Source organism: Canis lupus, chromosome 6, assembly GCF_011100685.1.
Source record: "Canis lupus familiaris isolate Mischka breed German Shepherd chromosome 6, alternate assembly UU_Cfam_GSD_1.0, whole genome shotgun sequence".
NCBI classification, from domain to species: domain Eukaryota; kingdom Metazoa; phylum Chordata; class Mammalia; order Carnivora; family Canidae; genus Canis; species Canis lupus.
In genome coordinates this window covers 37,058,264-37,074,218 of record NC_049227.1, presented here as the reverse complement: position 1 = coordinate 37,074,218, position 15,955 = coordinate 37,058,264, and the positions used below count along the sequence as shown (strand labels likewise).

Below are 15,955 nucleotides of genomic sequence, written 5' to 3'. Positions count from 1 at the left end.
CTGGGGGGCGCAGGCGGGGCGGGGTGGTTTGGGACCATGTGTGGCGAATCCCAGGTAGAAATAGGGGAAGTGCCCTCTGGAAGCTGACACAGGCCCTGGGGGTTGGGGTGAAAACTCATTGGGAGGTCTTTGTCTTCCGGTCGTTTGTTGGCTTTAGGGTTAGTGTGGGGTCCAGGAGGTGGCCCAGAGGGCCAATCCGGATCCGGACATGTTTGGGCTGTGTCTGATTCTAGTGGAGTGCCCCCCACCCTGCGCCACACTAGAATTGCCCTGGATGGAGGGCCTGGTGCCAGTCTCCACACATTGGAGGGGTGTGGGGGAAGCCCTTCCTGGCTCCTTTAACCCTTCCAGAGGTTCTGGCTTTGGCGAGTGGGAGGAGGATAATGGGAGACTGGTTGGTGGACAGGGCCTGAGGAGTCCCAGGATGGTGGAGCAGGGCTGGGGCACGCAGATGGGAGGGGGGACCCTGCGCAGTGAGACCCTAAAGCGGCCTCTGAGGGCGAGAGTCCCCGAGGCCTGTCCTGTTGGCAGGCAGCAGATTCCATTGTTCTCTTGCAGGTGGGTGCCTCGGCCAGCCAGGGCAGAAGTAACCTGTCCACTCAGGAAGTCAGGTTTTGGTGTCTCTTAAGCCACCTGGAATCATGCAGGCTCTGCCATTTTTTGCAAATGCTGATAGTGTCAGGAGTTTTCTGGTCTTGTTAGAAATGGCTCCTCCAGGGGCACCTAGGTGTCTCGGTGGGTGAAGTGTCCACCTTCCGCTCAGGCCATGATCCCGCCGTCTTGGATCCAGCCTGCGTTCGGGCTCCCTGCTCAGCCAGAAGCTGGTTTGCCTTCCATCTGCGAGTCCCCCTGCTTGTGCACTCGCTGTGTCAAATAAAATATTAAAAAAAAAAAAAAAAAAAGAATGGCTCTTCTCTTTAACAAAGCATCATAAGCATGGATTAGTATGAGCCCGCTGCTTTGGTGGCCCTGAAAGAGGTACTGTTACACTGGGACAGCATCAGGGTGTCCTGGAAGGGAAGTGGGTTCTGGAACCAGACAAGGCTGTGTATGAGTCTTGACCCTGCTGCTTAATGACTAATGTTGGATAAGCTACTGCAGCCCTGAGCCTTGTTTCATTCGTAGAAGCAGAGGTAGGAGCGTGGAACAATCCCACAATCCCAGGACCGGTGAGTGGATTAATAGGTGCGCAGTGCTGAGCATGGGCCTAGCACTCTGTGTACCATTTCTAGTACTCACCTCTTTGCCTCCATCTGGACCACTCTAGGGAACCCAAGCCCCATTTGATTGATGAAGAAACAGGCTGGAATCCAATCCCCCTTATGCTCTTGCCAGTGTTCAGAGCCAGTGGAGAATGGGCACTCACTCCATAGGCCATGAGGGTGTTTCTGGCCAGTGAGAGAGGGCACTGTCCTGGCAGGGCCCACTAGGGGATTTTCTGGTTCAGGGAAACAGGAAGTCCCTTGCCCCTTCCCCCTGCCTTGATCCAGCAACACTCGGTTACCCGCCCAGGCTTGTCCAGCTCAGAAGGAGCACTCTCAAGCTGGCAGGTTGGCTGGGGTGGGGCAGACGAGGCTGGCAGGAGCAAAGGTTATTCCTCTGGCCCCCATGGCACCCCTAGCCTGGTTGTTTTCCCAGGGGCAGCAGGGAAGAAAAAAACAATCTTGTTTTTAGCCAGGATCAGCTTGGCTAGAGAGTGGACTTTGGATTTCTTAGCAAGCTCAGATAGGGCCTGACACCTGGGACCAGGAGATGGGGGCAGGAGACAAAAAGGTATTTCTAGCAGTGCTCACATCTTACCTGAAGTTCAGGAAAGTTGGGGGCCATAACACAGTGTCCCCAGGATACCCTGGCTCTTCCTTCCCACCTCCATTCTTTTTCCTTTTTTTTTTTTTAAGATTTTAAGTTATATTCACACCCAGCCTGGGGCTCAAACCCACAATTCTGTGATCAAGAGTTGCATGCTCTGCTGATAGGCAACCGGGCGCCCTTCCACCTCTATTCTTTCAAATACTCCATAGATCATTGGGTGTCTGATTCTGGGAGCACAAGAATAACTAGGCAAGGATCCTAGCCGTTCTGGAGCTTCAGGAAGAAGTCTGGACTCAAAGGACTCACCCCAGATACCCATGAACTGGGCCTAGTGTCTAGGCCAATGCTGGCTAACTGAGAGGACTTGAAATCTGGCCACTCTGTCACTCCTGACCTCTGTTCCTATACTCACCCCCCCCCCCCATTTGGTTTTAACCACACTGGCCTTTGAGCCCCTGGATCTTCCTGAGCTTCTTGCAGCCTTAGGGCCTTGGCACATAGTGTTTCCCCTGCTTGGAACCTCCACTGGCTTAGCCCCTCAGAGTTTGCTTGCCCCCTGGTTTGCTCTTATTTCTATTTCAAATCCTGGCTTAGGACAGCCCTGGTGGCTCAGCGGTTTAGCACCACCTTCGGCCCGGGGTGTGATCCTGGAGACCAGGGATTGAGTCCCACATCAGGCTCCCTGCATGGAGCCTGCTTCTCCCTCTGCCTGTGTCTCTGCCTCTCTCTCTTTCTGTGTCTCTCATGAATAAATAAATAAAATCTTAAAGGAAAAAAAAAACAAAACTCTGGCTTAAATGTCACCTCTTTGGAAGAAGTCACCTCTTCCCTGACACCCCCCTATCAATAGTTAAGTTTCTCCTATTACTTCACTGCACCTCTGTTGTCCTATAGTAGCCACTACATTTGGTATTTATGCACCTGTTACCTTTTTTAGTGTCCTTCCTCACTAGCCTGCATGATCCACATCTAAGGTTCTTCCATTTGATCCCAGTTGCCTGGCTCACAGCCTGGCTCATTGCCTGTTACATAGTAGCTGCATGATAAATATTTGTTGAATAAATAAATGAATCAGCACAAATGTTGACAGTAGAACTAATAACAAATCAGAAAGGGCCTGTCTCCCAGCGGGACTTGGACAAGCACAGAAGAACAAGTCCAAAGCTCTGTTAAGAGGAATGTTTAATCAAACATCCAGCCCATGGAAACAACTGCCCTGCCCCAGGATCTATAGGAAGGACATGCTCCTAGGGTTGTTTTTCAACGAGAACATCAGAGTCTCTACTACTCTCCTTGCCTCCCCCCAAGCAGGGAGGTCAGTAAATTGAATTCAGTGTTGGTATATGTATGTGTGTATACATGCAAGTGTTAAGTGATTTAACAGAAGGATAAGAAGGATCATGCAGGGTGGGGGGAGTGTTTAGGCCCCTCTGGTGGCAAGAGACATGAAATCTAGCTCATGGGAATGTTTCTGCTTCTGGGGTGGGAAGGGAGTATAACAGTAAAAGGAATGGCTTGGTACAAGTTTCAGCTTTATTACCATTTATCTACTATGCAGTCTATGTAGGGTACTTCACCTCTCACAGCTTCATTTTCTTTTCTGTGAATTGGGAATGAAAATAAAAGCTACATCAGAAAATTAAATGAGGGATCCCCGGGTGGCTCAGCGGTTTAGCGCCACCTTTGGCCCAGGGTGTGATCCTGGAGACCCGAATCGAGTCCCACGTCCGGCTCCCTGTGTGGAGCCCGCTTCTCCCTCTGCCTGTGTCTCTGCCTCTCTCTCTCTCTCTCTGTGTCTCTCATGAATTAATAAAATCTTAAAAAAAAAGAAAATTAGATGATCCCTGGGTGGCGCAGCGGTTTGGCGCCTGCCTTTGGCCCAGGGTGCGATCCTGGAGACCCGGGATCGAGTCCCACATCGGGCTCCCGGTGCATGGAGCCTGCTTCTCCCTCTGCCTATGTCTCTGCCTCTCTCTCTCTCTCTCTCTCTCTCTCTCTCTCTGTGACTATCATAAATAAATAAAAAATAAAAAAAAAGAAAATAATTAAAAAAAATTAAATGAGACTATGTATAAAGCCCTCAACATGATGAGGGCACATAGTAGGTGCTCAGCAAATGGGGATCTTGGTTGTGAAGCAGAGATTTAATTGGGCTCCTCCAAGACCTGGACTCTACTCATCATCACATAAATCTTTCACCTCTTTTATTAATTTTGGCTTCCCAGGTTCCCTGACAACAGAAGGTTGGATTCTGGACTCTGGCCCCCAGAGTGGCACAGGACTCATTTTAATGTGGAATGTGGTTCATTTACCACTTGAGACCCTTGGCCAGGTGCTGCCCTCTCTGACTGCTTTTTTGATACAGCAAGCTTGCCTTGGGAAGCCACTATCTTCTCAGAACCGCAGTTTCTCAACTGAAGACCAGGTGAAAACAATCTCCACTTGGCCTGCTCAGAATTTTATGAGCCAAAAGCCAGGAAAGTACATTGCAACCTCCAAGCCTATAATCCTGACCAATGTTATTTATTTATTTATTTATTTATTTATTTATTTATTTATTTATTTATTCATTCATTCATTCATTCATTCATTCATTCATTCATGATAGACATAGAGAGAAGCAGGCTCCATGCCGGGAGCCTGACACTGGACTCCATCCTGGGATTCCAGGATCACACCCTGGGCCAAAGGCAGGCGCCAAACCGCTGAGCCACCCAGGGATCCCCCTGACCAATTTTTAAAACTTGCCTTCAGCACCTCACGTGCAGCTGTCCCTTCTTTGTGTCTCGGTTTCTCTATATGCAAAATGGGGAGAGGTCGGTGGGGCTGTAAATTTATGTTTGTGCGTGTGTGTTTTTTTTTTTTTTTTTTTTTTTAAGATTTAAAGGATTTATTTTTTCACGAGAGACACACACAGAGAGCCAGAGACACAGGCAGAGGGAGAAGCAGGCTCCATGCAGGGAGCCCCATGCGGGACTCGATCCAATGACCCCGGGGTTGCGACCTGAGCCAAAGACAGAGGCTCAACCACTGAGCCACGCAGGTGTCCCTTTAAAATTATGTCTCTAATTTAAATTAATAATTTAATTTAAAGCCCCGAGTTCTGGAAAAGGCTAAAAGAAGCTCCTAGCTCCTGTAAACCCCAACTCCAGGTCCGCTTGGGTTCCACCCCAGCAATTACCAGGTGGCAGGTAAAGGTGTGCCCGCTCCTGGCTGGGGCAGGAGATAACCCCTGGGAAGCGGGGGGGAACCGCGGTGGCTCAGGGAGATATTTCATAGAGACGGTAAACGAAAGGCGCTGGGTTCCTCTAAGAGCCTACACATGAACAGATGATTAGGAAGCTAAGGAATCACGATTATTAGTGCCGTGCTTGGAACGCAGAGTGAAAGCCAGTTTGTGGCGCGGGGGACGGCTCCTCCCCTCGTGATTCAGGTCCACTTGGTTTGTCCCGGAGCGCCGGTCAGCAACTTCCCAGGGCCGCGGCACAGGGCGTTCTGGGACATGTAGTTCCCAGGCGGGCTTCCTGCGCCGCAGCCCGCCGCCCTCCGCGGCGAGGGGACTCCATTTCCCGAAGTGCCCCGTGCCCGGGGTGGGGGGCGGAGGGCCGCCGTGGCGTCGGGCCCCGGGCCGAGCTGGGGGTTGGGGCTCCGAGGCCGAGGCGCCCGCGGCCGTGGGCGAGCGTCCGTGTGGCCTGGTCCGGGCCATGTCCGCGTGAGGACGCCGCCGCCCCCCGCGTCCCGGCCCCGGCCCGGCCCGGCCCGCCGCGCACCATGGGCTCCATCCTCAGCCGCCGCATCGCGGGCGTGGAGGACATCGATATCCAGGCCAACTCGGCCTATCGCTATCCCCCGAAGTCCGGTGAGCGGCCGGCGCGGCCCCGGGGCGGCGGGGCGGCGGGGCGGCGGGGCGGCGGGGCGAGGTCGGGGCGCGGGGGCAGGGCGCGCCCGCGGGGGGCGGGGGGGCCTCTGCTGGGCCCGGGGCTCCCCGCGACCCCCGCCCGCTCCGTGGGTGGGTCCCGGGCTGCCGGCCCCGTCCCGCTGGGGTGACCTTGGGGCAGTCACTTCGCTCCTGCGCGCCGGCTCCCTCGGCCGCACCCGGAGAGACTCAGCAGGAAGGCTCCCGGGGGGGGGGGGGGGGGCGAGGAGTTAGCCCGGTGCCCGGCGCTTCGCCTGCGCTTACAAAGTGGGCATTGTCAAAGGGGTTGACATCACCCCGTCGCCAGTTGGGGTTTTCTTTGGTGGCTCAGTGTGAAGCCCCGCCGCGCCATCTGGACACAGGCTTAGCTTTCTTGTGACCTCCTGGTGCACGTGAATGCTGGGTGGGTAGGTGGGGGTGGGGGGAGAGGCGCTGGGCCCAAGGAGACCGTATCCGTGGGGGGAGAGGCTGGGAGCCCTTGCTGGAGAACAGGAGACCCACCTGGTTCTCCGGTCTTGTATTTTGTGGCTTGGGGGGACCCGGAGACAGCAGCAAGGGAGTGACTTTCCCAAGGTCTCAGAGCTGGCTGGAGGCGCATCTGGGAGCAGGAGTCCGACTCCGCCGCTGCTCCTCCTTGGCTTGTTTGCTGCTCAGCTTGGGCGCCTCTAAAGAGTGTGGCCTGACCCAGAACTTTAGCTTGAGTTTCTCCCTCTCCATCTCACGGGGTCACTGCCATGGAAAGAAAAGAAGAAAAAGGACAGGGAGTCTGGACATCAGGGGGACTCTCAGATTGGGTCTCCTGATCCTGGCTTTTGAAGAATTTGGTCTGATAGGGAGGCCTTGGGACACCCACCAGGGGAAGTCCAGGACCGCCCACTCCCACTAGTGGGGAAGCTTGTTTTTTTCTTTTTTATAGATTTTATTTATTTATTCATGAGAGACAGAGAGGCAGGCAGAGACATAGGCAGAGGGAGAAACAGGCTCCGTGCAGGGAGCCGGACGTGGGACTCGATCTGGGGACCATGGGATCATGCCCTGAGCCGAAGGCAGATGCTCAACCGCTGAGCCACCCAAGTGTCCCGTGGGGAAGCTTGTTAAACATGCATTCCTCAGGCCCTGCCACAGACCTACTGGGGCCTGGGAACCTGCATTTAAACCCATTTCTCCAGCAAGTCTGATATCCACTCAAATTTGAGAACTGCTCTGTCCTGATCTTGGAAGCCCAATAAGGGGAATATCTGGGAGGATAGAGGGGTGGAGACTAGCCGGGCTTTTGGAACTGTCAGAAGACAGTGCAGTCAGAAGGCACTGTCACCCCACCGGTGTCCCAGGCATAAGTGCAGGGCAGCCCAGCCTGGCGTGGGGATCCCCTGGAGGGCAGTGGGCTGACATCCCCACATCTGGTTGAAGCGGTTGTTCGAATTCATCCTCTTCCATCTCTGATGTTCTCCCGCTTTGTCTTTGGCTGAGTGACTCTAGGCAGGTTACTTTGCCCCCTGGGCCACAGTTTCCTCATCTGTACAATGGGTCAATCCTTATGCAGTACTCAGAACAGTACGTGGGACAGAAAGTCCTCATAAAATAGTAATTGGTATCACGATGGTTAAAAAGGAAATTAGGTGGCCAGTTCAGACCTAATAGCTAGCAGTGACACGGCCGAGATAACAAAGTTTAATGTGGCATCTCCTATATAACCCGGGACTAGGGCAAACTTGATGTCCCTTCACTTGGGCATTTGGACGAAACCACAATTGCAAGGCCTTTATGACACTGCTTTCAGATCCTTGTGTGGTAGACCTTGCTGATCATTCAGGACACTCTTTGTCATCAAGCCCGGACTTGGTTTCAGAATCCATTAATAAACACCCCGGTCAGCTACAACTAATCAATTGAGACTGACACCCAAGGTGAATGTCATGGGCTACCTTAGAGCACCATGACAGGGCTCTCCTGGACCCGTCCAGTCCAATAGGTGTCCTCTTGGCTTCCTTGTGCTTCAGGCCACCTTGCTCAGGGAGGGTGGGGAGGGTCAGTCCAGGCAGAAATGACCTTAGCAGTACTTTCCTGTGGGTACCCAAGAGTGGACTGGGGACCCCAGGGGAGTTTCGGATGATTTTTAGGGGATGGCCCATGGACCATTCAAGCACTTTATGAGAAAGTTATCTTTTCAGATCTCTGTTAATGTTGATGATATCAAGAAGAGAAAAAAAAAATGGGTGCTGACTTTTTTAACACATTTATTACACTGTCCCTTCCAGCTTTGTCTAGACATAATTGACATGTAACGTTGTATAAATTTAAGGTGTACAGGCTAATGATTGGATACCTGTACACATGGGGAGATGATTACCACAGTATGGTGAGTTAACACTCTCATCACCTCACTTTTCTTTTTTCTTCTTCTTCTTCTTCTTTTTTTTTTTTTTTTGGTGGTGAGAACTTTTAAAATCTGTCATCTGTCCAAATTTCTTTTGCTTGTAGAACTTTGAGCATGTACTGCCAACAGTACCTAGTTCAAATTTAATAGCTTTTGCTTTGTTTTTATTGTGTTTATTCATTTTATTTTTTAGGCAGCTTTCTCGAGATAGAAATTGTGTGCCATACAACTCATCCATTGTAAACATATGATTTGTTGACTTTCAGTAAATTTGTAGAGCTGTGCAGCCATCCCCACAATCGGGTTTTAGACCTTTTCATCACCCTGCAAAATTTCCTTGTGTCTATTTGCAGTGAGTCAGTGCCCCACCCTCACCCCATTACTCTCATCAGCTTTCTGTCTTTAAAATGTGCCCAATCTGGATACTTCATGTAAAAGGAATCATATAACACATGGTCTCTTTTGTGTCTGGCTTCTTACCCTTGGAACAATGTCTTGGAAGTTCATCCATTTTGTAACAGGTGTCTGTACCTTATTGTACAATAGAGTACATTTTATTTATTTACTGCTTAACATTTGAGTTATTTCCACTTTTTGGCTATAATGAGTAATGCTGTTATGAACGTTCATGAACATTTGTGTGGCCCGTTTCAATTCTCTTTAGTATATATCCAGGAGGGGAATTGCTGGGTTATATGGTGACTCTATGTTTAACCTTTTTTTTTTTTAAGATTTTATTTATTCATGAGAGAGACACAGCGAGGCAGAGACATAGGCAGAGACAGATGCAGGCTCCCTGCGAGGAGCCTGATGCGGGACTCATCCTAGGCTCACTCCCTGAGCTGAAGGCAGATGCTCAACCGCTGAACTACCCAGGCGTCCCTATGTTTGGCCTTTTGACAAACTGCTGGACTGTTTCCATCATGGCTGCTTCAATTTTACATTCCCATCAGCAATGTGTGAGGATTCCAGTGCTCCACATCCTCACCAACACTTATTATTGTTTACCTTTTTTAAAGAAATAGGCTCTACGCCCACAATGGGGATTGAATTCATGACCCTGAGATCAAGAGCTGCGTGCTCTACTGACCGAGCCAGCCAGGTACCCCGTTGTCTGTTTTGTTATAGCTGTTCTCTCATGGGTGTGAAGCAGTATCTCATTGTGGTTTTGATTTTCATTTCCCTGATGATTTTTTTTCTTAAGATTTTATTTATTTATTCATGAGAGACACAGAGAAAGAGAGAGAGAGGCAGAGACACAAACAGAGGGAGAAGCAGGCTCCATGCAGGGAGCCCGATGCAGGACTTGATCCTGGGACTCCAGGATCCCAGCCCAACCTGAAGGCAGACATTTAACCGCTGAGCCACCCAGGCATCCTCCCTGATGATGTTGAACATGTTTTCACGTGCTTATTAGCCTTTTGTATACTGTGTGTGTGTGTGTGTGTGTATGTATGTTTGCACACACACGAGAGAGAGAGAGAGAGAGAGAGAAGGGGGGGAGAGAGAGAGAGAGAAGCATGAGCACAACTGCTAGACTTCTCTTTTTGTCTTTTGTTCATTTTTTAAAGATTAGATTGTCTTCTTACTGAGTTATAATAGTTCCTTATTCTGGGTGCAATGATACAGTTCCTTTATCAGCTCTGTGACTTGCTAATATATTTTCCTCGTCTGTGGCTTGTCCTCATTTTTCTTAATGGTGGCTTTTGAGGATCAAAGGTTTTAAATTTTGGTGAGGTTCAGTTTATTCATTTTTTTAGTGCTTGATGTTTTTGGAGTTACAGCTAGGAGATTTTTGTTTAGGCCAAGGTCCCAGAATTTTTTTCATTTTTCTTTTTTTTTCTTTAAGATATTATTTATTTATTTGAGAGAGAGCGAATACATGCATGAGAAAGAGAGAACAAGTGAAAGTGAGCACATAAGCAAGGGGAGGGAGAGGGAGAGGGAGAAGCAGACTCTGCTGAGCAGGGAACCTGACGTGGAGCTCCATCCTGGGACCCTGAGATCATGACCTGAGCCGAAGGCAGATGCTTCACTGGCTGAGCCACCCAGGCGCCCCTCTATGTTTTTTTTCCTTAGAAGTTTTATAGTTTCGGCTAATGCGTTTAGGTCTGTCATCTATTTTGTTCCAATTTTCATATATGTGCTGCTAAAGCAAGTGCTGTGAGCCGTATTGAGGTAATGTTTTCAGGTATAGTTTCAGGTAAAACTATGAGGTCTTTTTTTTCCTGTGGATATTTAGGTTTTTTTTTTCAATAGCATTTGTTATTCTTGTCTCATCCAGCTTCTGCTGCACCTTTGTAAAAAAAAAAAATCAGCTCACCGTAAATGTGAGGGTTGATTTCTGTACTCCGTTGCCCTGATCACACAGCTGGCCAGTTTTCAGCCGAGGGTCCGAGCACGAGCGGGGCCACCATGGCTGAGCTCATAAAGAGAAGGTGCGGACATGCAGGAGGAGCCTGGAGTGCAGTAGGTGCCCGCACAGAGACCCTGGCCTTGGGCAGCTGCTCCACACTTAAACCTCCTACTGCTGTTATTACTGTTAATTGTGTGTCTCGGAGCAATGCTGGCTGCCCTGGTGTTTGAGAGGGGTCGTGCTGGGCCCAGGTCACCCAGGAGAAGTGTCAGAAGGAGAGGCAATCAGACATGTGACCTACCAGCCCAGGCAGGGAAGGGTGGGGTGGGGAAATATGCCCAGGCCTCAACCTTTTGTACGTGCATGTGTGCGCTTTCAGAGTATGTTCCCCTCCTTTATCTTATCAGAGCCTTGCCATATCCTTGTGACACCAAAACTTTTGTCCTCTGGTAGAGGAACTGGAAATCAGACAGCCTTTTGTCACGCAGCAACTGAGCCTGGTGTACAGTAGCCTTTTAACAAATGCTTGTGCAGCATGTCTTGGAGGAGACCGAGTGCATCTCCCGAGTGTATGGGCTGCTCAGACTGGGCTGCATCTTGTCCTTGGGGTGCCAGGTGGGGGTCTGAGGACTCCTGGCTCTCCTGCCATGTGCAGGACTTCTGGTGTGTGCTTTTGTGTCGCTGGCAGTCTAGGGGCATCTCAGGAACACTTGTGCTGGGGTTTACCCTTTGCAGAGTAGGGCCTCACTCCCTGATTTCTTTGGCATCTGAGGGAAAGAGCCGAGGCTGGTGTTCCAGGTGAGAGAGAACATTATCACCGGGGGGATTCCAGGTCCCTGGGGCATCCCTGTCCCAAGGGTGTGAGCTGGTGCTGAGCCGGGGGGTTGGCAATAGGATGGGGGGGGTGGGGAAAAGGGGCTCCTCCTGCACAAAGGCTGGGAGACCACCCTCATCGCCAGCGTGTGCCACTCAGCTTCCCATGTCACCTGTGCTGTTCACATGCGAGGACTCTGCTCTTGTTAAGTTGGTCTAGGGTTTATTGTAATTGCTGCATAGGTAAGCTGTGTTTTCTGAGCTTCTATTGTTGCACGTCTTGTAAAAACAAAAGCAACAAGAAGCCTGTTACGTGGACTGCGCCGGGTGGGCATCTGAGCCCCACCCCCCAAAGCTGCAGCCCTGGGTCTCGGGGTGTAGGAGCCTGCCCCTGGGGCCGGGCTGGGGGCCGTGGGGTGCTCAGGCCTGTGGCTCTCTCCCTGTGGAGCGCCTGTGACAGGGCCGGGAGCTGTGTGCTTGTTTCTGGAGTTGCAGCATCATTTACTCAGTTCTGGGCGAGTGTCAGGGCTCAGGGACCCTGGGGACTTTTCATGGTTTCTCTGGGGATCCTGGAGAAACCATAACTTTTTGTTGACGTGAAAGTAACCTGGCTGCTAGCCAGCTGGTGCCGCCCGCCCCGGGCGCTGTCGGGCTTGCCCACCGCGGGCCTGGCGCCGCAGGGAAGGAAGCCTGGCCTGGCGCCGCAGGGAAGGAAGCCTGGGCTCGTGCGGGTTGGGCCGCAGGGCCCCAGGGCCTCGTGTCGCCCCCTGGGAGGTGGCTGCTGCCTTCCAGTCAGTCAGGGCCCAGGGGCCCAGGGTAAAGGGGGCGCAGGTGCTTGTAGGTGTGTGTGCAAGTGCGTGTGCATCGTCTTCCTCATGGCTGGGGTGACCTTTACTGTGTTTACGACCCACCCATCCGCAGACGTGGAAAGCTGAGGATTGCTTGAGCACAGGAGGTGGGCCGGGGAGAGTCCTGTGCCCCCTACCCCAGCTGGTAGAGGCGCGGTGGATCCCCAACCCTGAGGCCAGGGTCTGGCCCTGCTCTGTGGCCTTGAGCCAGGAGCTTGTTCTCTGGCCCCATTTCCCTGACTCACTGGGGTTAACCTCTGGTTCCTCAGGCCTCTTTCCAGTTCCGACTCCCGGAGTCCCTGAGAACTGGCGGGTGGGACCACGCCCTGCCCAACTTTTGTTTTTCAGCAGGCCCAGAAGTTTCCTGGAGGATGTCCTGTATTTCCTGGATGACCCTGGTGGGCAGAGACCACTGCCGCCTGCCTCTCCTCCCAAACCCAGTGCTGCCATACCAGACGTTTGCATGGGGCCGTGTTCCATTTGGCGTTTCCTGTGCGCGTTTCTGTGTGGTGTGTAGTCACCCAGCCTCACGGCTCTGTGCTGTTCCATAAGTGGCGTCCCATGAAAGGACGGATGGTGTCACAGGCACCCGCATTCAGCCTCAGTATATACCACGCACTTGTTGACTTCTGGCAACTGCCCCTGTGCTGCCCGGCTCCTCAGGAATGGGGAGGAGCCGGGTGAGCCCCTGGCTGTACCTGGGGGGGTGGCCATCCCGCCTGGACAGGAGTTGGGGGGCAGGAGAGAGGCCCAAGCCCTCTGCCTTTTGCAGAAAAGGGCATGGGCTGGAAGTGTGTGCTAACACAAAATCAGTTGATTTGCTTAGTCCTGGAGCCAGGTGACGAGGCACAAGGATTGGGGAGTGGCTGTTGGGACATCTTCCTACCTCTGTGTCTGAAGGAAGTCCTGAGGCCGTTTCTGCCGTCCTTTCCTCCTGTCTGGTCCTGGACCCTCCTGCTTGGTCCTGGGTGCTGGGTGCCTGCAGGGTGGGCAGACCACCTTGCTGGCCCCCTCCAGCTGGCCCCAGTGGCCCCTGTTCTGATAACTGCAGCGTCTGCCATCCAGAGCTCCTGCCCCAGATGATACCCCAAGTGACCACACTCCCTGGGTACCTCTGGGGGAAATCAGAAGACGGAATCGTGTTCGGTTCATGGTTTAAGAAATGTGTGTGTGTGTGTACACACATACACAGATCTTCCTCGACTTAGGACGGGACTGTGTGCCCATAAACCTATTTTAAGTTGAAAATATTGGGGATGCCTGGGTGGCTCAGCGGTTTAGTGCCTGCTTTTGGCCCAGGGCGTGATCCTGGAGTCCTGGGATCGAGTTCCGCATCGGGTTCCCTGCATGGAGCCTGCTTCTCCCTCTGCCTGTGTCTCTACCTCTCTCTCTCTCTGTGTCTCTCGTGAATAAATAAATAAAATCTTAAAAAAAAAAATTAGAAGTTGAAAATGCATTGAACACACACACCTAACCTACTAAACATTGTAACCTAGTTTCACCTACCTTAAATGTACTCAGAACACTTAGCCTACAGGTAGGCAGAATCATCTAACACAAAGCCTACTTTATAATAGTGTTCAATATCTTGTGTAATTTATTGAATGCTGTACTGAAAGTGAAAAACATAATGGTTGTTGTTTGGGTGCAGAATGGTGGTAGGAGTTGTTTATCCTGGTGACTGCATTGCCGACTGGGCCCTGGGGCTCTCTGGTCACTGCCCAGCATCCTGAGAGGATCCTGCCCCGGATCATTGGCCTGGGGAAAGATCCACATTCAAAATTTGAAGTATGGGTTCTAATGAATACATATTGCTTTTTTTTTTTTCTTTAAAGATTTTATTTATTCATTCATGAGAGACGCAGAGAGAGAGAGAGAGAGAGAGAGAGAGAGAGAGGCAGAGACAGGCAGAGGGAGAAGCAGGCTCCATGCAGGGAGCCCGATGTGGTATTCGATCCCAGGACTCTAGGACCACGCCCCGGCCAAAAGCAGGCCCTAGACTGCTGAGCCACCCAGGGATCCCCAATGCATATTGCTTTTGTACCATCATTAGTCTAAAACTTGTATGTTGAACCATTATAAGTCAGGGATTATATGTATATATATTTAATATCTACGTGAAAGTAAAATAAAATTGAAGTGTAGCATGGATTGATTGATTGATTTATGATTTTATTTATTTGTTCATGAGAGACACAGAGAGAGAGGCAGAGACACAGGCAAAGGGAGAAGCAGGCTCCATGCAGGGAACCTGATGCAGGGCTGGATCCCAGGACTCCAGGATCACGCCCTGGGCCAAAGACAGGCACCAAATAGCTGAGCCACCCAGGGATCCCCAAAGTGTAGCATGGATTTAGAAAATGTGCAAAGCATAAGCTTGATGGATGATCACAAAGTGAATATATTGGAGGAATAGAACAGTAACAGCCCCCCAAGCCCCTTGGTGCCTCTTCCCAATCTCTGCCTCCTTCCTCCCTGGGAGACCCCCTCCCACTCCACCAGAGGTGATTTTGCCTGTTTCTGAATTTGATATAAATAACTGGCTGCTGTTTGCTGCACATTCGGTGATGGGAGGCCCTGATGCTGTTCTTGGGGGCAGTAGTCAGTCAATTTGGTCTCTGCTTTTATATCCAGTTTCTGTTGATGCCGTGTGTCTTCGTCCATTCACGTCGAGGGGTGGCGGGCGAATTTCCAGTTTGGGCTCTTACGGAAAATGCTGCCATGGACCCTCCCGTGACTGCTCTGGTGCTCCTGAGTCAGATTTCTCTGGGTCTCTGTTTTTCCAAATTGCGATCAAATACACATAACAATGACCATCCTAACCATTTTAAGCATGCAGTTCAGTGACATAAAGTACCTTTACCTTGTGCAGGCATCCACCGTCATTTCTATAGGACTCTTTCCCTCTTGCACAACTGGAACTTTGTGCCCTTTAAACACTGACTGCTCCCCCCCCCCCCCCCCCGCCGCTCCCAGCGCCTGGCAGCCACCACTCTCAGTTGTTAGTGGCTTTGGGCTCCCATAAGTACCTGTCTCTTTGGGTCCACGTTCGCACCTGGCAGTGGTGTTGGGGCCCTCGGGGGCATGTGTTCGGCTACAGCATATTTTGCAGACAGTGTTTTGGAGCTGTGGAGCCAATCCCTGGCCACTCCCATCCACAGAGCAGAGCTCTGATTGCCTGTGTGCTCTCACCAGCACCTGGGAATGTCAGGTGTGGATGTTTTGTTTTGTTGTTTTCTTCTTTTGTTGTTGTTGTTGTTGTTTTCTTTTAACTTTAGCCACGGAAATCTCTTTGAGTTTTAATTTATTTTCCCTGATGACCAGTGAGGTTGGGCACCTTTTCATATGTAAATTACTATTCATTTTTCTTCCTCTTTTTCTAAGCTGTCTGGAAATCATTTGCATATTTTTCATTCCGGATTGTCTCCTTTCTCACTGATTTGCAGGAGTTCTTTTCTAAGTGCTTTTTATTACATTATTAATTCTTTGGAAATTGGCTGTCGCTATGGCATTTATGCAGACTAGCTTAAGCAGGAGATAGGATGTACTGGAAGGCTGGTGCAGGGTGGGTCTCTGGATCCCAAGGGTGGGGAGCCAAGAAGTGGAAGCCGCCATTAGAACACAAAAGCCCCTCGTCCCCTCTGGGCTCAGCATCATTCTGCTGTGACTTGCCCAGAGCTGACTGCCACCCATCTGGGGCCCTCAAGCACCAAGTCCTTTGGTCTCTGGTCCAGATCCATTGGAGAGAGAATCCAGGTGTTTGTCCAGCCACGGTCAGGTGTCCACCTTGGCCAGCCAGCTGTGTCCAGGGGATGGGAGCTGCATGGTCCACT

General features: G+C 51.3%; 1 protein-coding gene across 8 annotated transcripts in view; it reads left to right on the top strand.

Annotated features, from left to right (window-relative positions):
- Nucleotides 1-5,468: 5,468 nt before the first annotated feature.
- Nucleotides 5,469-15,955, top strand: part of MGRN1 (mahogunin ring finger 1) — a 59,483-nt gene continuing 48,996 nt past the window's right edge. For all 8 annotated transcript variants that reach the window (XM_038540524.1, XM_038540526.1, XM_038540522.1 and 5 more), the window contains exon 1: nucleotides 5,469-5,671. In XM_038540524.1, the coding sequence (XP_038396452.1) occupies nucleotides 5,584-5,671 (88 nt within the window). In that variant the 5' untranslated portion in view covers nucleotides 5,469-5,583. The remainder of the gene's footprint in view (nucleotides 5,672-15,955) is intronic.